General features: G+C 47.7%; 1 protein-coding gene across 3 annotated transcripts in view; it reads left to right on the plus strand.

Annotated features, from left to right (window-relative positions):
- LOC148028426 (callose synthase 5-like) overlaps nt 1–25,530 on the plus strand; it is a 275,331-nt gene that overhangs the window by 175,555 nt on the left and 74,246 nt on the right. For all 3 annotated transcript variants that reach the window (XM_087690228.1, XM_087690230.1, XM_087690229.1), the window contains 3 exons: nt 1,168–1,277; nt 1,365–1,508; nt 1,598–1,666. In XM_087690228.1, the coding sequence (XP_087546354.1) occupies nt 1,168–1,277; nt 1,365–1,508; nt 1,598–1,666 (323 nt within the window). The remainder of the gene's footprint in view (nt 1–1,167; nt 1,278–1,364; nt 1,509–1,597; nt 1,667–25,530) is intronic.

Consider the following 25,530-nt stretch of genomic DNA (forward strand, 5'->3'; position numbering starts at 1 on the left):
TTGAAAGAGAAAGAGTGAGAGAGAGGGGATGGGAGATGAGAATTGCAAATGCTTTGATAGGGTGCGGGATAGAGGGGATGGGAGATGAGATTCGAGAATGGCAAATGCTTCGATAGGGTGCAGGAAAGAGGGGATGGGAGGTGAGATTCGAGAATGAAAAATCACAAGTCCATTTAAGAATCAACATCCAAGAGAGGAAGATGAGAATGGTAAGTGTTTGCTGAATTGGTGTGGAAGCATGGAGGAGAGGAGCACTTTTGTAGATGAGAGAAGGGTCAAAGTTCTCACAGTGAAAGAGGGGTCAACAGTCAAAGATAGGGATGCCAGCTAAAAGGAATCCAAAGAGGGTTGGGGAGGGAAGTGCATGGCTGGAAAAGGGGGTGGGATGAGGTATCCAAGGCTTCCCAGCCCCCAAATAGTGCCACACAAGTAGGCGGAGTAAGAGCGGGGACGCAGGAAATGCGTGACGCGGGACGTAGGATGCGTAGGCAAGGTGGCCAAATTCGGCCTGTTTTAAGTTATGAATTCGTACGGTACAAAAGTTGTATCGTATGAATCTGTCCGTACGATGTAGGAAGGCAACTATGGTGCTTAATCAGGTTATTTACCACCCTATCTGAGGAGGAATGCTGGTTACTGTTAACCTCCAAGGTCACCTAACATTCCAAGTGAGTTGTTTGAAAGAACCATTGGAACAAGCTGAATTGATCGTAGATACTACATGTTACTAAATAGACAAAATGTACAAGAACCAAATTCAGTTTTGAAATGTCTACACCAAGTATCTAATCATAGAGCTCTGCAATCACCTGAGTTGGATGAAGTGGTTTTGTAAAATAGATTGCTGACTGAGAAGAATGCAAGAAACTTTTGTAACCGGAAACTAAGAGCAAGGCACCGGGACTCCATGAAAGACCAATGAGGGTGATGATAGTTGGAATTGAAGTCCCATGAGGGACCCACGTGAAGTCCTCATGGGGTCTCCACTTTGCGTGTCTACGATCACATACCCCGAAACCGCAGGATTTTTTTGAATGAGTTTTGGTCTCTTGCACTTAAGTAGATCTAATTAAGCCTTACACAGGAATGTATTTGTCTGATTATCTATGTGGCTTTCTTCGAAGTGTACCAACATGTTTGTCTGATTATCTGTGTTTTTGTTTATAGTGTACTTACTCCATACTGCAATGAAGATACACTCTACTCTATGAATGACATTCACAACTACAATGAAGATGACATTAGCATACGATATTATCTGGAGAAGATTTATCCAGGTTAGTATTAAGCCTTGAACTTTTGTAGTTACTCAAGGTTAAATAAAATAGTTGCTTGTAGTTGAAATTAGGGAATGTCATGTACAGATGAGTGGCAGAATTTTCTGGAGCGATTAAAGTGCAAAAAAGAAGGTGATGTTTGGAAGGATGAAGAACTTTGGAATAAACCAGAGAATGAGCTGGCATTAAGGTGTTGGGCATCAATGCGAGGACAAACACTTTCCCGGACAGGTCAGAGGTGGAGCTTTTGATCACATGTAGAACTTAGTCAAATGTTCAGGATAATGTCTTGGTCACTCTTTGTTTCTTCCACTTTGCAGTGAGGGGCATGATGTACTATAGGCAGGCATTGAAACTGCAGTCTTATTTGGACACTTCATTTCGTGAAGGTATTATCCTCCAGTTGTGATGTTAGATTTATTGAAGCACTGAAGCTGAGTTATACACTTCTCTCAAAGGAAGGGGGAAAAAGGGGGGATGGGGGGACTGGTTTCTGTGTGTTGAAACCATTGTTTATAAATTTGGTGATGTAAAAAGGGGATATTCCTTGAAGCAATGATGATAAAAACATTAAAGAAACAGGGTGAAACACTTTTAGGTAAGGATTTTGCATAAAACGAATTTAGCAGCTAGCGTATGGAATTGCTGCAATGGGCAACTATAAAACACAGAGGCTTCAAAAAGCTGAGCTCCAAGCAGTGAAAAATCCCTCTCTCCCCATAGTCCAAGGCACCAATATCTATCCAACTAAAGGACTGAGAGTGTTCTAATAATCTGAAAACTCTGCGAAACTGCCAAAACAGTTTCCAAAACCTTTGAGGAGAAATGCTACTCAATATTTCCAGCTAAAAATGGATTATAACTTAATTAGGTCTTAATAGCAGCCCCAAAACTCAAATTTACCAAACTTTCATTAAAAAGAAATGCTTTCCTAGAGAATGTATGTGGCCGATAAAGCAAACCCTGATTTGGGAGGACCCATCCATCCATAAATAGATAGGTTGCCCAACACTCAGCCTTAATCTTCTCTTTTGCAGCTTGCACATGCTTTATCTTTGCTGTCCACACCCTATTCGCAAAGGATATCGCAGTTGGAAATGCTGCCCATTGTCATCCATCATGAGGCACCTGCTGTCCAGCCCTCTACTGCTGTTGGTGGCTGTTTCAGGCCTGCTATCGTCACGAGAACATGTGCATTTAGTGCTGCAAAATCATGTTCTAGCTTGCATTTATCCTCTCCTTGCTGTTGCCAGCTGTTGACCTCATCAATAGACCTTGCATTTGCTGTACCAACACTGCCATGACTCAGCCAGATTTGTGTTTTGCTGTTTGAACTTTTTGTCCAGCTGCTGCCACATCATCATTTGATCTGCGTTTTGCTGATTCTTCCCTTGATTGCTTTGCTAGACATTGATCTAGCCTCTTCTGAGCTGTGTTTGCTGCTGCCTAACATCTCCGAAGGGTTTGTGCTGCGTTTAAGGATTTGTTAGAGTACGACACACACTCCTCCTCATTCTCATTGCCTTTACAGAGGTAAAAACAAAATTTTAAATTATCTTTTGTTCAAATTTATTTCTCTCCAAGGGGCTTGTTGAGCAGGCAAGCATTCGCAGTTTCAGCATGCGCCTGGGACACCAATACAGCAGAGATTTTGTGCATTTTGGGCCAAACATTTGGCGCTTTTGCAGTCAGCTCAGTGATTGATATATGTACATCTGTGACAGTCTGAAACAGACTAATTTCGTGCATTTTGGAACAAGAAATTTGGGTGCTTTTGCATTTTCAGTGTTGCTGAGCACTTATTATTGCACCTTGGACAGTGTGCCTATAAGACAGTTTTGACAGAGTGTGATTACATATGCTAAGTACAGCAAAGTACGTGCTGTAATTTTTGGAAATTTTGAGATTTCTAGGTTGGTCTAGCTTGAGATATTGCTCTTTTGCTTATCATGGCAGATCACAGAGGTGATGTATTTACGTATGTACCCAAGGAGGATAGGTTGGATGGCAACAACTATTCTCTCTATTCCTTCACGATGAAGAATGTGTTGATTGCGGAGAATCTTTAGGATTCTGTCAGCGGTGAAGAAGTTGGGCCCGGAGTTGTGGCTCTTGCTACTCCTCCTCTAGGAGGACCCAAACAATGGGCAACTCAACCTGTTCAGTCCGCTCCAGCTCACCGAGATCCCCAAAGATCAGCAACACAAAAGGCATGGGATACACGAGATGAATAGGCTTTGTCATCGCTGATTGTATTGGCAGTTCAGTGGTTTATAATCCCTCACATTCGATCTACAGCTTCTTCACGAGAAGCATGGCTAACCTTAGAGTAGATGTTTGTTGGAAAGAATGAGATACGCATCTCTCTTGAAGAAAGAGCTTGAGATTGTGAAGATGGATGAGGGTGATTCTATGCAGGATCATCTAAATAAAATTGAGGACTTGCATGAGCATCTTATGAATGTAGACGAGTATTACTCAGATATGCAATTGATATCTACTACCTTGAATTCATTGCCACCCTTGTACTTGGCCTTGCATTTGGTCTTGAATCTCACCATGAGGATTTCCCCATAGCCACTTACTTTCCTTTAGCTGGTTAGTCTGCTCTTAGAGGAGGAGCAAACAAGAAAGAACAATGGTGTGGATGTTATAGCCTTTGAGCAGGCTTTTATGGCAAGAGAGAAGGGCAAGGGCAGCCAAGCCAAGAATGCTCCGCAGAGCTTGGGAACTTTGGGTACTTCATAGGGCAATAAGGAACAGAGGGGACATGCAAGCCAAGAATGTCACGCCTTTTGACGCTTGAAACAACTGGAAACCTTCTGCTGGGCATTTTCATACCTTTGGGTGTCTTGCATATGCACACATTCCCCAGGTACTCAGGAAGAAGTTGGATAACAAGGCTGTTAAATGCATTTTTGTGGGGTACAGTAATGAGAGCAAAGGATATAGGTTATACGATCCTGTCTTTAAAAATGTATTTGTTAGTAGGGATGTGCTTTTCGATGAAAAAGCAAAATTATTCCTTGCTGGTTTTGACACATATCAGGCTGCCAATGATGTATTTGAAGGCCTGCTATCCATTTCTTTTGGTGATACAACTGGAGCTTCAGCACGTCAACTTAACGTTCAGCGGGCTGCTCCATTGGGTAATGTGGAAAATCAGCCTATGGCTGATTTGAATATTCAGCAAGGTGTTGAATTTGAAATTCAGCAAGAGCTTGCACATAGTCAAGAGGCTAGACAAATGCTTAGATGGTATTTGCAGACTATGGAAGATAGTCATTTGGATGCTCCTATTGTTGGTCGTACTAGAAGGCAAGCTCATATGCATGATGGTGCACATATCCTAGAGTTTGTTATGGCAGCAGATACATTTGATGATGAGGAGCTTGAATGTTTTGAGGATGCACAACATAGTGTGCATTGGATGGTAGCAATGCAAGCTAAGTTTAATTCCATCATAAAGAATCAAACATGGGATTTAGTGTCTTTGCTTGTTGGAAAGAAAGCCATTGGTACAAAGTGGGTCTATTAGTTGAAAAGGAATGCAAATGGGTCCATTGATAAATGGATAGTGACTAATCTTGTTTCTACACCAATGGAACCGAGATTGAAGTTGTCATTGCATGATGACAGTGTCTAATCTTGTTTTGCAGATTGCTAGCACCTGTCTCTATTACAATTGTTGTTCACTTCGTCGCCCGTCATCGCTAACCTGCCAACGCACTCCCGTAACCCCCGTCTCTCCCATTGATTCTTCACAGTCCCCCCCTGCAACCCAACCGTTTCGCCGCGTGTCCCCTCCCGCGACGCGTTGTGCCTCTCCCCCCCACCAGACTGACACGCCATCGAGTTGGTTTCCACAGCATTGCCCCACACCCGTCACCCCCTGCTCTAGCTCCGCCAGTAAAACCTCTTTGCGCCAACCTCCCCTCCGCCCTGGTTCCGATCTGATGCCCAACCCTCCCTCCCCAATCCTGCGCTGACTTTCAATCAAACGCCCAAACTCACATTCTTCTTTGTCCCTCCCATTCTGACCCCTCTGCGCCTCCCAAATTTGACGCCCAGCCCCCCCAACTCGCGCAGTGTTCCCCGTCCTTTTCAACCGGCAGCTCCAGGCTCCTCACCTACGCAACTATGGTCTGGAAACACTTTTTTGTGGCGCTCGGTGCCTCCATCAACGTTAGAAAACAGACCCCCCCCCCCCGCTCCCTCCCCCCCGCGGCAATTGAGCAGTGTGATCAACACGTTTCGTAGTAGGGACGCGCAATAGAAACCTCTGGTTAGACGCCGGCGCATTCTACGAGTGCCCCCCAGTCTAACACCTTGGGCGTTATCCTCTCTGAGGAATAGCTCTTAGCAGTCCATGCCACAGAGCTAGAGCTAAAAGAAACCACAATCTTTGGTCAGGCCGTTGGACACTCCCCATTAAGGGCCCAGGTACGGGATTGACTCCACTCCATGCTACGCATTGGCACAACGCAGATTGTGGAGACAATCCTCATGGGCCGAGGGATCTTCATGGTTCGACTCACCTCTGTGGATGCAACTCGTGAGTTAGTGGAGAGCTCGCCCTATGCCTCCACGAAGGGGGTCATCTACATGGTTCCTTGGTATAGCGGCTTCACTGTGGAGTCATTTGTGCTCCACAAGAGGTTTCTCAGACACTGTGTCACTTTACTTTTCCTTGGATTGGTGGTAGAGTACCGCCAGTTAGTCGACTTTGGACGACTCTTCGGCACAGTTCTCCCTGCCTCCTTCGCGGATGCAATGACAACTACAGGAGTCCCAAAGGTACGAGTGGCCATGAAAGACACAAGTGTATCCTAAAGTTTTTGGAGATCGAGGTAGGAGGGCACTCCTTTAGGCAGCAGGTCATTTTGATTGGGCAACCAGGGCAATGCCTATGTTGCCACAACTTTGGGCATCAGGCACTAGATTGTACACACTTTGGAGCCACGACGGCTTCGTCGACAGGCATATAGGTGGACGCTGACGGCTTCACACGGGTCAAGAGACAACAGAGAGGGCGAGAGTAGAGGGGGCAATAGCCAGCTTCTCAGACGCAACCTCGTCAGCAGGGAGAAGGAGAGCGAGCGAGGCCCCCTCGGCAGTGCACACCGCAGTCTCCCCCCAAACCCGGCAGGACCGCAGTCCCCCATAGCCACCACCCATGCTAGAGTCTTCCCCTCCTAAGATCCCACAGCCCCTACACCCATCCCTCCCAACCTCCCAGGCTCCTCCCCCCCCCCGGCGAGCACCCCTCCGATCCGCACCCGTTTCAAGAGATCCCCCCCAGACCCCATCCCCCTCCTCCCACAGGTGGCGATGAGCCACACATGCCCACATCCTCCTCGCACCAACAGTGTTCCCCCTCCCACATAGCCACCAGCTCATCTGCCCCTGCCGCTCGTCACACTTTTCCGACACAAGCTTAATTATTGCCACAATTCTTTCATAGTGGCCCATGGTCCTATCTGAGAGTTGCGGAGCGTGGAGAGTTCCCAACACTACCTCTAGAGGTGGGGATGTTCGTGGTTCCTAAGTCAAGGAGGGGCAAGGTCCATCTACTAGCACCACTGGATGGACCAAACTATGCTTTTTTCCTTCAGTCCTCTTACTCAGGGGATTGAACTATGACATAGATTGAGGAGTTGAAGAGTCAGGTGGTGGACCACATGTCCCAGTGGATGGGAGAAGGACTAGCACTGTTTGCAGAGCAGTGGCGTGGTTGCATGATGGACATTAACTGGGGGGCTGGTGCAGAGGTCCCACACTTGAGCATTTTCTTTGGAGTCCTCCCCACAGTGGAGAGCTCCACGGATGTGATCGAGTGGCCCCTAGCAGAGGCGGCCCGTTTCTACCAGTGTACAGAGTCACGACTCTTAGCATGGCTGATAGATGCATTGATAGTATCACCTGGAGCATCTATCACCCCTTTGGTTCGGCTGAGAGCCACCATGGGGGACTGGAGTTCGCTGTCCAGACCTGCGGCAAAGCGTACTTGCATGCCCCATAGTTGTTTCTCCTCATCAACAGCCTCCACACCGAACAGATGCCTGTTCGGTCAGTCGCAGGTTTCCCATGAGCTTACACCTTGCATCATGGAATTTGAATAGTCTCCACTACAGTGGGGCATGTGGTTCCAAGAAGTTGATTGTTCGGTAGGAGTTGCAGCTAGCCCTTGTCAGACGGATTGACGTCTTAGTTCTACTGGAGCACAAGCTCACTCCCACCCAGGCCTAGCAGGTTCGGAAGGTACTCTCGGGCAGCTCGCACACCTACTACGAGCACACCATAGGTGCCCAGGGTAGGAGTGGAGGCGTATGCACCTCTATTGGCCCGAGTCTCACCGCTTGTGTATGAGACCATGGGATGATAGTGGCAAGGAGGGTTCTATGGATGAGATTGGATATTGGGGACTCGTGCCTTGGAGTCCTCAATGTCTATGCCCCTACGCAGGTTAGGGCATGCAGTAGGTTCTGGGTGGAGATCGCGGATGGACTCCCAGAGGTAGACTCCTGGATCGTTGGAGGAGACTTCAACAACCTGAAAGCTTTGGAGGACCAGCAGGGCAGAGGCAGAAAATACCGCGGCATGGCTGGGGAGGACCAGGAGGCATGGGAGGTCTTTCTACTGGTAGAAGGAGCACGCGATGCTTGGAGAGACCTTGCCTTCCACAAGAGGGAGAGGTCGCTAGAATTCTCTGGGGGATACAGGCAGCTAGGTGGAGTCCTGCCGGAGCGGTTGGATAGGTTTAATGTGGGAGAGTGGGGTGGCTCTCGTACAGGCCAGATTGGGCTGTTAGCAGGCATCACGTTGTGTGATCATTGCCCGGTTCTCATGACACTAGATCCCCCAGCATCTGCCCTAGACAGATGAGCCTATCGGATCTCTGACTCGATCTATAGGAGGGAGGAAGTGATGAGACAGATAGAGCAGGTTTGGACCAAGGAGTGGGGCAGGAGGGACCAGATTGCATAGGAGGTTGCAGAGGCCCTAGCCGAGTCTAGTAGAATCTACCAAGAGGCAGCCATACAGGCCAGATAGCAGAGCTGGGAGGAGGAGAGAGGACTCTGGCGAGATCTTGCAGCCACGCAGAGATTACTACAAGAGGCACCAAGGGATCCCACCCTCCAGGCACAGGAGATGTGCGTGCGAGCAGCCATTGTTGGGCTAGAGGACAAGCGCTCGGAGTTCTCTTTCCGCACCTCATCACCTTTCTGGGCGCAGAAGGGAGATACGATGTGCAGGGAGTTCTTGCAGGTGCACCAGCCTCGCTCCTCAGGAGAGCACATACGTAGCCTTCAAGGTCAGTATGGACGGACTCGTTCTAGCCCCTAGTCGAGGTGATGGAGATCGCCACTGACTACTACAGTCGCCTATTCTAGCAGGAAACAGCCTTAGCTCGTCCCTCGTCTCAAAGGAGATGGGACGCTCCCTCCTAGCCCCCTTCACAGAGAAGGAACTGGTGAAGGACCCCCTGTTGATTGCCTTCCAGGAGATTTTCACTAAAAGAAAGATGCCAGGGAGTTTCGGCAAGCCTTATCAGTCTTCTCCCCAAAGGGGAAGATCAGTTGGAGCTTTCCCAGTGGAGACCGATCACATTATTGTCACTGGCCTATAAGGCATTGCCAAAGATGATTGGTAGGCGACTACACCCCATGCTGCCAGCCATGATCCATGACACACAGATAGGCTTTGTCCAGGATAGAAGCATTGTGGACAATGTATTCACCTTCTTTGAGGTGACAGAGTGGGCTTAGCATAGCGGGCAGAGACTAGCCGTACTACTCTTGGATTTTGAGAAAGATTATGACAGGGTGGACTGGGACTTTCTAGAGGGTACCATGGTGAGGTTGAGTTTCCTCCAGGCTTGGATTCGTGAGCTCTCGGCACTTAAGATCAGCCATCACCAGGGTTCTCATAGGTGGTAGGCGTGGGGAGGAGTTTCGGCTGGAGAGATCGGTATGGCAGGGCTGCCCTCTGACATGTATCTGTCCCTACTCTTTGCAGAGGCGATGTCCCATTTCCTCAGGTCATGTGAGCGAATTACGCGGCCTCCGACTTCCAGTGAGAGAAGAGATTGAGTTGTGAGACTCAGAGTATGCAGATGGCACAATACTCTACATAGAGGACGATGAGCTGATGCTGGAGAGAGTGAGGCTAGCTCTTGGAGATATTCTGTCTTGGAGCGGGAGGGAAAATCAAATGGAAAATGTTGATTGGTTTCCTCACAAACCTGGACTCTAGCATAGAGTGGGGCGTCCACCTGGGATTTAGATGGGTGAGCAGAGGGCAGACCGTCCGGTACCTAGGATTCCAGGTGGGACTTGACATTACCCCGGCTTGGCAGTTTCTTCCTGTCCTTGATTCTATTCAGAGGAAGCTGACCTATTGGAGCACGGCTCGCCTCTCACTAGCTGGCCAAGCCCTGGTGGTTAACCAGGTCCTCCTAGCGATGGCCTGGTATATCGCCTCGTGTTGGTGCTTCTCCTCATCCTGCGTAGTGTAGCTTCGCCGCCTAGTGTGGAACTTTCTTTGGTCAGGGTTAGATGGCTCCAGGGATTCTAGGGCCAAGGTAGCGTAGGCAACCATCATACGGCATCGGTCAGAGGGAGGGCTTGGGATCATAGACGCAAAGTACCAGAGTTTGGTCCTCTTGGGCAAGCTAGTTGTCCGCAGCCTCACACTAGGCGGGCAAACCTCGAAGGTTTTATTGCAGGAGGGTCTTCAGGATTGTAGATCGAGGCTTGGCGGTGAGTGGAGGTTGTCCTTGAGATGGATCTTGACGTCAACCCAGATCACCCCCCCTAGATCACCTTTCCTATGCAACTTACTTCGCGTGTGGCAGGGCCTCCGTAAGGCCCTAATACATAGCTCCCCAGTCTGCTAGGAGGAGATAGACCATCAGCCGGTGATCTGGAACCCTAAGTTCAAAGATCGGGAAGGGGCACAGATTGGCGAGCGCCCCCACATCCAATGAGCTGGTTGGGAGGCCGGCCTGGCTCGTACCATTAGGACATGGCGGGAGGTGTACAGGATGGCGGACGAGGAGGTGTTGCAGCGAGTATCAGGTTGCTAGAGAGGAGTGGAGTTGAGGAGAAGGGAGATAGACACAGCAATATCTCTGGAGTGGCTTGCTTCCCCGATGCCCCTCAGGTCAAAGATTGGGAAGGGGCACAGATTGGCGAGTGCCCCCACATCGAGTGGGCTGGTTGGGAGGCTGGCCCAGCTCATACCATAAGGACATGGCGGGAGCTGTATAGAATGGCGGACGAGGAGGTGCTGCAGCGAGTGTGAGGTTGCCAAAGAGGAGTGGTGTTGAGGAGAGGGGAGATAGACGCAGGAATGCCTCTAGAGTGGCTTGCTCCCCCGATACGAGTGTTGAGGAGAGGGGAGATAGACACAGGAATGCCTCTAGAGTGGCTTGCTCCCCCGATACGAGTGCTGATAGAGCCTGGGGAGGTATGGGCCGCTAGGTTTTCACCAGTAGGCATCTCTCTACAAGTGGCAGGTAGAGTGGGCGGCGCCTCGCAGGGGACCTTCACCGTTCAAGAGGGGGGGCATCTGGCCCTTGGTAGAGGGCAGCAGGATGAGGGGATTGCCGCCCTTTCGTGGAGGAGGATTCGGGTGGTGGGCCTTCAGGGGAAGACATGGCGATTGGACCCCTATGTTTTCTAGAAGGAGCTCATGGAGTGGCGCCTTTGGATCTGGGAGGGTAGACCACTTGATGAGCTAGAGTGGGATCCAAGAGAGTAGCTATGGCCCGCCACTGCAGTCGCCAAGAAGCCACCAAGGTTCGTATTTCTTATGGCTGGTGGCACATGGAGGCTTGGCAGTGGGAAGTTGGCTTGCCCAGATGCAGGAGGGAGGTTGTAAGCGCGGCACACAACAGCCTCTAGAAACCCCAAAGCACTGCCTTTGGTCATGTGAGGAGGCGTAGCTCGTGTAGAGAGGAGCATGCCGCATTCTTCGCCGTATAGCACCTGGCCTTGGATGTATCTCATGGGGAGCTTTTTGTTGGTAGGCAGTTAGCCAGGGTCGTTACCTTCTGTATGAGGTCGGGATGCAGGACATGATATTCATCATTGAGGTAGGGTTGTGCAGAGTGGTCGGTTTGAAGGCTCTACCCATCCGCCAGGTACTGGAGCCCACATCAAACCGCTCGGAGGTATGGGAGATCATAGGGAGTCTTACTGGATGGCATGTCTGGAAGGCGCTTTGTCAAGAGGCTTTTGGCGGAGAGAGACTTTGAGTATAGGCGACCTTAGTAGAGCTCTGGACCTCCATCATCCACTCCCTCCGCGGCCGTTGGGATCAGGTGTATGGTGAGTCCAAGGCTCGTGAAGAGCTCCGTTGTCATTTCATGCATACTTGGGGTGGTCAGGACCTGTTTTTCGTAATGCAGGCAGACAACCCCAGATAGCGATACACCCCCCCTCCATGGCTTCTTGCCCTCGTCCCCCCCAGACCACCTTGAAAGGCTTGTATACATGATGTATTTGTGACTTTGCATAAGCTCCAGCTAGTTTGTGTAGCATGAGCACTTGGTTGTAATCAAATTTTTTGAGTAATATAATCAGGCACATTTTATTTGAAAAAAAAAAAAGATGACAGTGGCTTGTTTGATATCCATACATATGCTCAAGTAGTTGGATGCCTTATCTACCTATGCAACACAAGGCCGGACGTACAGTTTGTAGTTTTAGCCTTGAGTAGATATATGCATCAGCCAGACATGTCAGATTGGCAAGTGTCAAGCATGTTTTCTGTTACTTGCAGAGTACTAGGACTCTTGGATTGCTTTATGCTCAAGGGGGACCATTTCACTTACATTCTTACAGTGATTCTTATTGGGTTGGTGATTATGATTCTCGTCACTGCACTAGTGGCAAGTGTTTCTTTCTTGGCTCATCTTGCATTTCTTGGCTTAGCAAGAAACAATCCACTGTTGCCTCATCGTCATGTGAAGCTGAATACAAGGCATCTTTCTCTACCTTAGTTGAATGCGTATGGCTTAGATGCTTGTTAGCTGCTTTGGATGTATCTATCACGGAGTCTACTCCGTTGTTCATTGACAGTCAGAGTGCCATTGCAATTGGACAGAACCCAGTGTTTTATGCATGCACGAAACTTATTGAGATGCATTATCACTTTGTTAGAGAGAGGCTACATGCAAGTGTTATCAACCTTGTATGCTGTTGTATCACCAGTAATGTGGCAGACATCTTCACCAAAACTTTCTTGTGACAAATTTGAAGCATTTCTCAATGCTTTGAATTTGATCTCCTTTGGTGGATGACCCTTGTATCTTGATCACTTTAACTTTCACTCTAGGGGGGTTTGTTGGGTTCAACTCACGCCTATGCTCACATTAGAGTGATGGTGATCTTCAGTAGGACAGTGGGGCACTTTTTACTCTCTGTATGAGAGGTTTTTTCCGCTAGATTTGTTTTTTTAATTTTACGTGCCTTTGTTACACAGTTTTAGGCACTTATCGTGTTTCACACGCTTTGGGTGTGAAAACCCTCTTACAACCCTAAGATTTAAGGGTTGTACTTGTACTTGCATCTGACACTTTAGATTATTGCATTGGGTGTCGTGGTCTCGAACTCTACAGGATCCACTCTACTCTCAGCTGAGCTTCGATCTCTTCTTCCTCTCACAAGATGGACAGAAACTAGTGGCACTAAAGGAAAAGCCAAGGAGACTTTTTTGCCTATAGTACGTGCTGGCCCTTCTTCATCACCGGACCTTCTTTGCACTTATTCACTTTTCCAAGATGGATGGATTGCTCCAATTTCTTCTACTCCCAAGGATCTGCAGTCCCCCCAAAGAGCACTTGTTGGAGTAGTAGCCACTCTCACCAATCAATCCAAATGGAGTAGTAGCACTTGTTGGAGGGGTGTAACCAAATTGTACGTGATGCACAAGTACTCTTCAATCTCTTCCTCTGTAAGTTGACCAAAATGTGAAGAAGAAGATGGAAATGGTGGGCAGCCTGTTGATTTATAGATGTTGAAAGGTGCCCCAAAAAAATAGGGTTTGGGGGGACCATTGAAAACGTGTTGAACCACACACCGATTTTGCGTTTTTCATGAAGTGTGTTTTGGGGCTGTTTAGGGATGGTTATTAGCTGTGAAGCATGTCAAAAGCTTAACACCGTGGACATGATCAAACGCATTTTCAATATTCAGTTGGATCATAACAACTTGCTCGCCAAAGTCCTTGGCATAATCAATCCCCATCCAAAATATTATGCATAATGTTCCGTCCCTTAAGGAAACCATACTCACGTGGATGAATTAGCTGTGGGAATAGTTTTTGCAAACTATTGCTAAGAATTTTGGAAAAGAACCTTGGGCAGCAAACAAACAATTGCAATCTTCCAATCCAAGGGCATGGATCCAGATCTCCACACATGCTGGCAATGGCAAGTTAGTCGGTCCTTTAAGCTGCTCCACATTGATTCAAAATAGCTCATTAGGGAGGCCACCATCCCAACCCAGGCTTTTCATGCATGGTAAATGGGATAGCACTTCTTCCTGAGTAATATCCGCTTCCATCAAGTCCACCCATTTAGGCTTTTGGAACTAGGTCATAAATGTATCGATGTGCAGAAGGAGCAGCTTCAGAAAGGACTTCTTGTGGACCCAACAAAGATCTATAGTATCAAGGCACATCCGAATAATAGATGTCAGTTCAACAACCATACTCTCTTGCTCATTCATCAATCGCACAGTAGTCTCCTGGGCATATTTCTGCCATAGACAAGCAAAGAAGTGATCAGTCTGACAAATATTATCATGCAATGCAAGCAAATGGGCCAGCAATTTAAATTTAGCATGCTCCAGCTCTTCGAGAGCTTTGACTCCACATTTCAGCCATTCAGACCTGTGATCAAGTCAGCAGAGGTATCCCCATCTTGTTGCATATTGATTGAATGATCCAATAAAGAGTACAAATACTGCAATTCAGCACGAATGCAGAAGCACACTGAATACCATATTATGGGGACAGAGCACACGCATTATCCTTAAAAACCGGCCATGCATCAATATCCCCAAACAGAATCTCCGTGCAAACTCAGCAATCAACTGCTACATGTGCCCAAAAAACTGATCATTCAACAAGGACTGATAAGGATCAATCCATGACCACATATCTTGTTTCAAAGCCAAACTACTAAAGCATCCCACACTTGATGCTTAGAACCATCCATGATAAAGTGAGGCAAAGTCCCCTTATCCATAGACATAGACATAAAAGTGGCGCATAACAAGCCCTTGGCGGGCCATGGAAAGGGATTGCAAATCTTCTCAAAGTTGACAATGATCTTGGGCTATATTAGGGGCATACACACATACTAACCACAAAATCTCCCCCTCATAGGTAAGTTGCACCACGAGGAATCTATCCCGAACATCGTGAGGAACAAATGAAGATTGCAACGAAGATCAAATGGCCAATATAACTCCAGATTTATGAGGAACCTTGTCACTGAAGAACACCTTAAAATACTTACAAACATAGGTGCAACTAGTCGGCAAGTGCTACTTGTGCCCCACTGCGCAAAAAGCAGCCCAACCACTAGCAAAAATAGTTCTCTAGAGCTTATACTACTTAGTGCTGGATGAAACCCCTTTGACATCCATAAAGTGAGTTTCATGATGAACAAAGAGGGGAAGAACTACTGTGGACCACTACTTTCCCTTTTGCATTCACAGATTTAGTGGCATGAAATCTCTCCATTCAACTATGAATCACATCCACAAGATCCACCCTTTGCAAACAAGCAATCAAAGCATGGGAGGGAACTAATGTTTCTGAGTATGGAATACATCATGAGAGGGCAACAACTTGCCACCAGCATCAAACCTCAACATGGAATCAAAAGCACCTTAACCAACCACTACAATTGGTGGCACATGAACAGCCCGCGGACTGTCAATTGCAACATCTATCATCACACACAGCAAATGTAATGTAAGAGGCCCATATTTGACATAGCAAATATATCTTTCAATTCATTATTTACACACGCCTGTGAATAGTAATGTAAGAGGCCCGTACCCGACATAGCAAATGTATCTTTCAATTCATCCTTAAACTTTGCAATTTTATATTCTTTAGGTCCAGGGAGCAGCATATCATCTTTTATAAAGAATGATGACTAGCAAGTGGAAAGGTCAATGCATTTGAAGGACTAAGTCTTTCGAAACCCTAAATGTACCAGTTTTGCATAACCACTTGTGTTGGTGGTTTTCTACTTTCTATGCTTGGAGATGTTGGCAGAATTGGACTATTCATAATGCTTTCATTTTTTATTTTTTTTGGTTTAAGCATTCATAGCACTATCAGTTATTTAAGAGGCTTCCTTAAGTGGTAGTTGAGCACCATCAAGGTACATGTGTCTTCTTACTATGGATGATTTGACTCCCTAGTGCACTGCCATTTCTTCAGTAAAATTGGATGATACTCATGAGTTTTGTGAATCTAGTACATTCTCCATAATTAATACAATTACCAATTACGTGCGCATGAGAGAGAGAGAGAGAGAGAGAGAGAGAGAGAGAGAGAGAGAGAGAGAGAGAGAGAGAGAGAGAGAGAGAGAGAGAGAGAGAAGAGAGAAGAGACGCGTAGCGATGGTGCCCCTGCGTCGTGCCGCCCTGACATCGCCTGGTCCGGCACGCCCTGCTGTCGCCTCGACCTGCGTTGTCGCCACGTGAAGTACTGCCTGTCGTCACCCCCCGTTCGCGTCAGCACCGTCGTCGCCTCTGCTTGTCTGTCGTTTGCGTCTTGTGAGCATTGTCGACGCCTGCACCTCCGCCTGTTTTTGCCCTTCGCGTTTGGTCCCTGCGCCGCCAGGGAAAACCCTAGCGCCCTGTTCCTGACGCCCTGCTCCTGGAACCGTCAGGAGCAGATGCCCTGCTCCTGGAGCCGTCAGCGCGTGCTGCTCTTGGCGCCTTGTCCACGGCCGGACGCCCTGTCCACGGTCGCCTGCTACTGACGCCCTGTCCCCAGACGTTGTTGACGGATCCCTGCCCGGCACCCCAGCCTGTCCTGTCCTGCCGTGGAGATCGCCAGGCCTTTGTTTCGCCCTTCTGCCCCTGCACGATGACAGGTAAACTCCGTTTTCAATAGCTGTCCTTGCAGAGTACACCCCTGGACAGCGCCTCTGTACAGAAAAGAGGGAGAGCGAGAGAGCGGGCAAGAGAGAGGGTCAGTCCTCCTTCGAGATCAAATCATCATACACGATGGCTGGTTTGCATCTGGATTTCATAGATCAAACAGTGGCAGCACTTGGCCCGGATTCTGATGCTGAGGAACCTGAGGATATGGTTCCGTGCAACGAAGAGATGCCCCCTGGTCCTGACATCCAGCCTGTGGGTAAACGTACCAAGCATACTTCGGAAGAGATAGGCGTTCCTCAGGATCGTTCCTATCCTCAGGTTGCTTCGGATTCTGTGGACTCCCAGGATGTTGACTGAGAGCATTTGCTGGAATTTGCCAACACTTTGCTTGGCGATTATGTTCAACATAATCAGGAAGTCTTTTCTGACTCTGCACCTGACGATGTTCTGGACGCCACCGTGGACCCAAAAACTGTCCTACACTCCTTTTCGGTATTTTATGATCGCGCTGTGATACTCTTCTTCACTGATCGAATCCCGTTGCTTTCCCGTATTCGCCAGTGGTTGCACAGTCTGCTACAAGGGGAATGTGTTGAAGAGATTTTTGTTGGCTCCGGGGGTTTTTTTGAGGTCCTATTGAAATCGGAGATGCACCGTGCTGCTCTCCTGTCTAAACTGCCTTTGTTTTTTGAACGCCGGTTGGTTCATGTGATTCCATGGCGCCCAATGGCAGATTTTCAGCGTCTGTTGCACAACGTGAATGCCCTGTGTGGGTAGAGGTGGAAAATTGTCCGGCTGTTTATTAGCCACTATTGAAGGATGCTATGGCCGCTATGGGCACTGTTCTGGTCCCTCCCAGTCTCAGGGCTGTGAATCGCAACCGCTTGTGTATGCTATGGGACACTGCAAGAAAAAGGCCTGCCTAGTTACGCCTCAATTGCTCTGGCATGCACCTGTTACACTTTCGTTTGAAATGGGGCAATTTTGCAGGGCATTGCTTTTCCTGTGGACAGTTGGGGCATTTTATGGCCGAATGCCTGGAATAGCAACACACTTCCGATGTTGGCCATGCTGCGCCGCCCATGGAAGATATGGTGTGTGATGCCCCGTCGCTGGATGCTACCCATCAGCCCCAAGCGCTGGCCAAAGGTAAACAACAGGTTTCGGGTCTGGATTCCCGTGCCACTAATTGGGTTGAAGTACGTGATATGGTGTGTGATGCCCCGTCGCTGGATGCTACCCATCAGCCCCAAGCGCTGGCGAAAGGTAAACAACAGGTTTCGGGTCTGGATTCCCGTGCCACTAATTGGGTTGAAGTACGTGCAAAAAAAGGCAATAGGGTTGTTGCTGCATGGAGAACACTCTGCCCCCCTTCATCAGCCCGCCAGGAAAATGTATTCGGATCGTCCAAAGGGTCCCCCTGCTAAGCTGGCATTTGATACCAGAGGTAATGTCATTACCCCGTGGGACCGTCGTTATCCCCGTTCCACCCCCAAGCCAGCCGATATGCCGTCTACTTCCAAATCTGGTCCTCAGAACTCTTTTGCGGTATTGGCGGATTTCTTGGACGAGGGAGTCTTGGACATTCTCGCTGACAAAGTCAAATCAAGGCAAGCTATGCCTCGTACCTGATTTTGTTTTGAATACACATGAAAATAGCCACGTGGAATGTGCGAGGAATTTGTTTTCGACACAAGCAACATGCCATGTGGACTGTATTGCATGAAAATCAGTGGGATGTCCTGTGCGCTGTTGAGCACAAGAGTCACGGTGAAGCCGGAAAAGTGGTAGATTGCCATGGCTTTCGATTGTTTTATGCAGGGACACAGGCCATGCATTATTCGGGTGTGCTCATGATTGTACATGACAAATATCAGCCTGTTCTTATTAAAAATGATGTTCATGGCCGTTTTTTGGTGATTGAAATTTTATTCGAAGGGGAAATCTTATGGCTACTTGGCCTCTATGCTCCGAATGATTCCTTATCTCGTCGGGCGCTTTGGCAGACTTTGCAGACCTCCTTGTCACTTGGCAGATGGGGCTTCTTCATGGGGATTTCAATATGTGTGTTGATTCTTCCCAGTCCACATCGGAGCATTCGATAATGGATGCGCCGGAAAGTCGTATGTGGCATGCGTTGGCTCTTGCTGTTCTTAAGCAAGATCTCTGGTCTTGGCTACACCCGTCTTCTATAGGGTTTACTTTCCATTCTGCCCAGTATGCAACAACATGGTTGCGATTGGACCGTATATATATCATGCAGAATGATGATTTTCTTCCCGAGATGCTCGAAATAAAAGTGCTGTAGCAATATGCCTTGTCGGACCATTTCCCTCTGCAGCTTGAGCTGCTTGCACAACCCATTGCACCTTTCAAGCAATTTCTGGAGAGACTCCCTTTGCGTTTCAATTCGTCTTACCTGAAGCATGCAATCTTTCAGGGCTATATGCAGCAATTGATTGACAGATTCCTCTTGGACTTCTCTTCTCAGGGCACTGCGTCATTTGAAAGATTGCTCTCTAATGTGCAGCGGGTTGCTCGGCAGTATGGGATCTATCATGCCTCTCTTTGTCGGCAGCGTCGCAAGGCAGCCGAAGACATGCTGGCTTTGGTTCGTTCTCTGCTGGTGGACACTCCGGATGATGCATTTCTGCTCGCACTGGCCATGCGAGTGGCTGCTCTTATTAAAGAATTTCACGTGAAATCATATCAGCAGGCCAAACTGCAACATCTGACAGAGACTTTGCAAGATAGTGCATGTTAGACCCATAAGTTCTTTCGAGCTCTCCATGCCTCTCCTGCTAGGGAGAATATGACCAGACTCGAGGATGCAGAAGGCCACCTTATCCTGGATCCGCAGACTATTGTGCATATGTGCAGGAATTATTTCCGTGACCTTATCGGTTCCACTTCTCCACCTTCAGACCAAATCACTCAGGCCCGTTCGGGTTTTTATGACCTGGTCCGCAATCAGCTTCCGCAGGACATGCAAGCTACTATGGAGTCCGATATTTGTGAGGCAGAGGTTATGGACGTCTTGTTACACTTGCCCAAGGATAAAAGTCCAGGTTGGGATGGTCTCACCAACGAGTTCTTTGAAGCTTTTGCTACCCAACTGGCGAAACCATTGCAGGCTTTGTTTCAGTAGGTGTGGAAAACGGGGATCATGCCTTCCTCATGGAAAGAAGGCCTTATTAAACTGCTTCCAAAAGTTCCTTCGCCATCTAAGTTGACCCAGTGGCGCCCCATTTCTTTGATGGGTTCAATGTACAAAATCTTTTTCAAAATAATGGCGAATCAGCTCCATAAGCATCTCCCGGCCATTGTGCATCCTCTACAGTATGGTTTCATTAAGGGCCGAAATATTCTGCACAATGTATTGAATGCTCAACTGGCTATTGATTATGCAAGGCATTCTAATCAGGAGGTAGTACTGATTCAACTGGACCTGGAAAAGGCTTTTGACTATCTGGATTGGTCTTTCGTTGCTGAACTTATGTCTGCTATGGGCTTTGGTCCCCGGATGTCTCGTCTAATCTACACCATTAGCGCTGCAGCGTCTTCGCGAGTCATGCTGAACGGAGGTGTTATTGAGCCATTTGTACTTGCCCGCTCTGTCAGACAAGGGTGCCCTTTGAGCCCTCTATTCTTTGCCCTTGCGACACATCCAGTTCTTTCCATGTTATCTCATATGGCAGCCTCTTCTCTGTTGGCCGGATTGTCGCTTCCTACAGGACAGCACTTCATTAGCCAATCCCTGGCGGATGATACTTTTATGATTTTGCGTGCGGACAAGGACAACCTTCGACGAGCATTGGATGTTTGGGGCCTCTTTGGTCAGGCGTCCGGCCTTCGTATCAATGCGCTCAAATCAGCCATTCTCAGCTGCACGGAGTCGGACTTGCAGTCCTTGGACTGGCAGGGTCTGGTTGTTCCTCGTGGCTCCATTGTCAGGCACCTTGGGTACCCTTTGGGTGTTGATGTTCCCCCAAAGCAGCTTCTGCAGTGGATTTCTCAGAAAATGGTGGCTAAGTTTATGTATTGGAAATCTCAAGCCTGGCCCTTCCATATTCGCCTCAAAGTGGCCCAGACAATTATGTTGCCAATGCTCACATATTTCTTGCCATTGTTGCCCTGGACTACTACGACTTTGAATGCTCTTACTCAGTCTATTCGTTTCATGCTATGGAAGGACTCATTGCATGCAGGTATTTCCTGGATCTCTTGGTCGCATGCGTGCACCCCCAAACGCATGGGTGGCGGAGCTATTTTAGATGCCCAAACTCACATGCAGGCACTCCGTTGGTCTCTTTTCCGCGCCATGTGCTCGGATCATCATCCATGGGTCGATATAGCCCGTTATTTCCTTGAGAGCCATGGGCTTCTACATGGCAATACCCAATCATTCAGTGATGGACGCTCCGGAAAGTTGGGCGTGGAATGCGTTTGCTCTTGCTGTACTTAAGCAAGATCTATGGTCTTGGCTACACCCTTCTTCTATAGGATTTACTTTCCATTCGGCGTAGTATGCAACTACATGGTCGCGGTTGGACCGAATGTACATCATACAGGATGATGATTTTCTTCCTGAGATGCTGGAAATGACAGTCTTGCAGCAATATGCCTTGTCGGACAATTTTCCTCTCCAGCTTGAGATACTTGCACAACCCATTGCACCTTTTATGCAATTGTTGGATAGACTCCCTTTACGTTTCAACTCCTCTTATTTGAAGCATTCAATCTTTCGGGGCTATATGCAGCAATTGATTGATAGATTTTTATTGGACTTCACCTCTGAGGGCACTGCTTCCTTTGAACGATTGCTCTCTAATGTGCTGTGGGTTGCTCGGCAGTATGGGATCCACCATGCCTCTCTTTGTCGGCGGCGTCGACACGCAGTGGAGGACTTGCTGGCTTTGGTTCATTCTCTGCTGGTGGACACTCCAGATGATGAATTTCTGCTCTCACTGGCGATGCGTTTGGTTGATCTTATTAAAGAGTTTCAGTTGAAATCTTATCAGCAGGCCGAATTGCAAACTTTGATTGACAATTTGCAAGATAGTGCTTGTCAAACTCATAAGTTCTTTCACGCTCTGCATGCCTCTGCTGCTTGAGAAAATATGACTAGACTCGAGAATTTAGAAGGTCGAATGGTCACTGATCCTCAGACTATTGTCAATATGTGCAGGAATTATTTTCTAGATCTTCTTGGTTCTTCTCAGTCACCTTCTGACCAAGTTACGCATGCACGTTCAGTCTTCTATGATCTCGTCCGACATCAGGTTCCACTTGATATGCAAACTTCTTTGGAGACAGATATTTGTGAGGAGGAGGTTATGGATGTTTTGTTGCGCGTGCCTAAGGATAAAAGTCCCGGTTGGGATGGTCTCACCAATGAATTTTTTGAGAGTTCTGCTACCCAACTGGTGAAGCCATTGAGAGCTATGTTTCAGCAGGTTTGGGAAACAGGGTTCATGCCTTCCTCATGGAAAGGTCTTATCAAATTTCTTCCAAAGGTTCCTTTGCCGTCAATGTTGCAACATTGGAGACCAATTTCTTTGATGGGTTCGATGTATAAAATCTTTTCCAAAGTGCTGGCGAATCAGCTCCACAAGCATCTTCCGGCCATTGTGCATCCTCTTCAATATGGTTTCATTAAGGGCCGCAACATTCTGCATAATATCTTAAATGTGCAAATGGCTATTGACTATGCAAGGCACTCTAGTTAGAAAGTGGTATTGATTCAACTAGATCTGGAAAAGGCTTTTGACTATTTAGACCGGTCTTTCATTGTAGAACTTATGTCTACTATGGGCTTTGGCACTCGGATGTCCCGCTTGATCTACACCATTAGTGATGCGGCTTCTTCGCGATTTATGCTAAATGGTGGTGTTACAGAGCCCTTTGTCCTTGCACGCTCTGTCAGACAGGGTTGTCCTTTGAGTCCTCTCTTCTTTGCCCTGACGACTCATCCGGTTCTTTCGATGTTATCTTCTATGGCAGCTTCTACGCAGTTGGCCGGATTGTCTCTTCCTTTTGGTCAGCACTTCATTAGTCAATCTTTGGTTGATGACAACTTTATGATTTTGCGTGCGGACAAGGACAATATTCGCAAGGCATTAGATGTTTGGACGCTCTTTGGTCATGCTTCTGGTCTTCCTATCAATGCTTTCAAATCAGCCATTCTCAGTTGCACGGAGTTCAATGTACAGTCATTGGGCTAGCAAGGACAAGTTGTTCCCCGTGGTTCCATTGTCAGGCATCTTGGGTACCCTTTGGGTGTTGAGGTTCGGCCAAAACAACTACTACAGTGCATTTCACAGAAACTGGCAACGAAGTTTTTGTATTGGAAGTCGCAAGCTTGGCCCTTCCATGTTCGCCTCAAAGTGGCTCAAACAATTATGCTGCCAATGCTCACATATTTCTTGCCATTGCTGCCTTGGACTCCTACTACTTTGAATGCTCTCACTCGGCCCATTCGTTTCATGTTATGGAAGAAGGATTCATTGCATGCAGGTATTTCGTGGATTTCGTGGTCGCATACATGTACCCCCAAACGCCTGGGTGCTAGGGCTATTTTGGATGCCGAAACTCATATGCTAGCACTTCGTTGGTCTCTTTTTCGTGCCATGTGTGTGGAGTATCACCTGTGGGCCGTTATAGCCCGTTATTTTCTTGAGGACCGCGGGCTTCTGCATGGTAGTACACAAATTCAAAGCTCTTGGTGGCATGTTCTTAATGCAGACTCTCGGTTTTCGAGTCCTTCCTCATCCCTGCTTGTTCATTTGGTTGGCTCCTGGCAATTGGTTCTCCAGAAGGCGTATTGGCATCCAGCGGAGGACCGCTTACATACTAACTCTTTTCAACTGGAATTGTTGGCAGCCTCGAGATTACTTTCATGGGAAGGCAAACATGAGCTCAGACCAAAATTTAACCACATGGCCCATTTGGGCTTGACTTCAGTTGTAGATGCCACCCTTGCTAGTCGTAATGTCTTCATATCGTTTCGTACTGCCAGGAGGCTTTTCAGAATCCCTCGTGGATACCGTGATTTATGGGAACAGCTTTTGTTAGTGCTCCAAAGCAGGCATCCCTTTCCTGCCCTTGTTGTGGATCGTCCTTGGCAGGACTGGGTCCTTGCAGGTCAGTTGAATTTGGAAAAGGCCTCAGCTAAACAGGTGTACCATCTTCTGATTAAAGATCATCAATGGCTGGTTACTAAAGCTAATACTGTTTGGGGGTTGCGGAAATCTCAGTCATGGTGGAAGGCAACTGTGATGGAGGGCTGGGTGAACAAGATACCTTTCAAATGCAAGGTCTTTCTTTGGAGGGTAATGATTGGTGGTCTTCCTCTTGCCTCGGCCCTTTCCAAGCGTCGAATCTCTAACGACAATTGTTTCTTCTGCACCACTACTGTGGAATCAGCCCGTCATCGATTTATCTCTTGCCCTCTCGCTAAGAATATCTGATCGCTTTTGTCAGCGATTTGGCGAGCTGTGGTTGGTTTCTCACTCAGCCCTTTCAATTGGGTTTTTGTACGCCCAAAATACCCCACTCCGGCACAGTTGCATATGAAGATCTTGTTCCAGTTTCTTTGATACTAGGGATGCTGGCACAATTGGACCACTCTGAATGCCTTTCTTTTTTATTCGGCCTCTAATGTTCCGGGACACATTGCCAAGCTTAAAGGCCTCTTGCTTTGGCAGATAGATCTCATTCGCCACTCTGACTTGCTCCCTCGGGAAGCCTTACTTCCCTGGCATATGGCAATTTCCTCTGCGTCTTTGCCATAACTTGTGTAACTCTGTCCTGGTTTTGTACTGACAGTTTACACACGCTGGCTTAGAGCCATCGTGTATCTTGTAATCATGTAAATTTGTACCTTTTTTTTCGTAATTAATACAATTACCTTTTACGAAAAAAAGAGAGAGAGAGAGACCGATGCCATTTCTGCCTTCCGTGAGCTCCTAGCTCTGCATCTGACTTGCACAAGTGGTGATACAACATGGCTGGTCTGGATATGCCCTTTATTGACCAAACGGAGGCAGCCCTTGGTCCGGATTCTGATACAGAGGAACCAGAGGATATGATTCCTTGCACAGAGGAGATGCCCCCTGGTCCTGACTTCTAGCCTGTGGGCAAACGCACCAAGCATACTTCGGAAGAGACAATGGATCATCGGGAACCTTCTTATGCTCAGGTTGCTTTTGATTCTGTGGATTCTCAGGATGTTGACTGGGAGCATTTGTTGGAGTTTGCCAACACTCTGCTTGGCGATTATGTTCAACATAATCATGAAGCATTTTCTGACTTTGGAACTGAAGATGTTTTAGAAGCTACTGTGGACCCGAAAAATGTCTTGCGCTTATTCTCAGTGTTTTATGAACGTGCTGTGATACTCTTCTTCACTGATAGGATCCCAGTGCTTTCCCATATTCGCAAGCGGCTGCAAAGTCTACTACAAGGGGAGTGTGTTGAAGAAATTTTTGTTGGGCCCTGAGGCTTTTATGAACTGCTATTGAAATCTGAGAAGCATCGTGCTGATCTACTGTCTAAACTGCCATTGTTCTTTGATCACCGTTTGGCCATGTTGTGCCATGGCGCCTAATGGCAGATTTTCAGCGCCTGCTTCAACGTGAATGCCTGGTGTGGGTTGAAGTGGAAAACTGTCCGGCTGTCTATTGGCCACTGTTAAAGGATGCCATGGCTGTTGTGGGCACTGTTCTGGTCCTCCCGAGCTTAAGGGCCATGAATCGTGAATGTTTGTGTATGTTATGGAACACTGCTCGGAAAAGGTCTGCTTGGTTACGTCTTAATTACTCTAGCATGCATCCTTTACACTTTCATTTGAAATGGGGTAACTTTGCAGGGCATTGTTTTTGGTGTGGAAAATTGGGGCATTTTATGGCCGAATGCCCAGTGAAACAACCGACTTCAGATGCTGAGCATGTTTTGCCGCCCATGGAAGATATGGTGCTTGATGCTCCGTCGCAGGATGCAACCCAGCCACCTAAAGTTTTGGACAAAGGAAAACAACATGTTTCGGGTTTGGATTCCCGTGGCAATGACTCGGTAGATGTACGTGTCGAAAAAGGTAAAAGATTTGATGCTGG

This window comes from Lygodium microphyllum, chromosome 12 (genome assembly GCF_053477565.2).
Source record: "Lygodium microphyllum isolate KBCC chromosome 12, Lygodium_microphyllum_v1.1.10, whole genome shotgun sequence".
Lineage (NCBI taxonomy): Eukaryota > Viridiplantae > Streptophyta > Polypodiopsida > Schizaeales > Lygodiaceae > Lygodium > Lygodium microphyllum.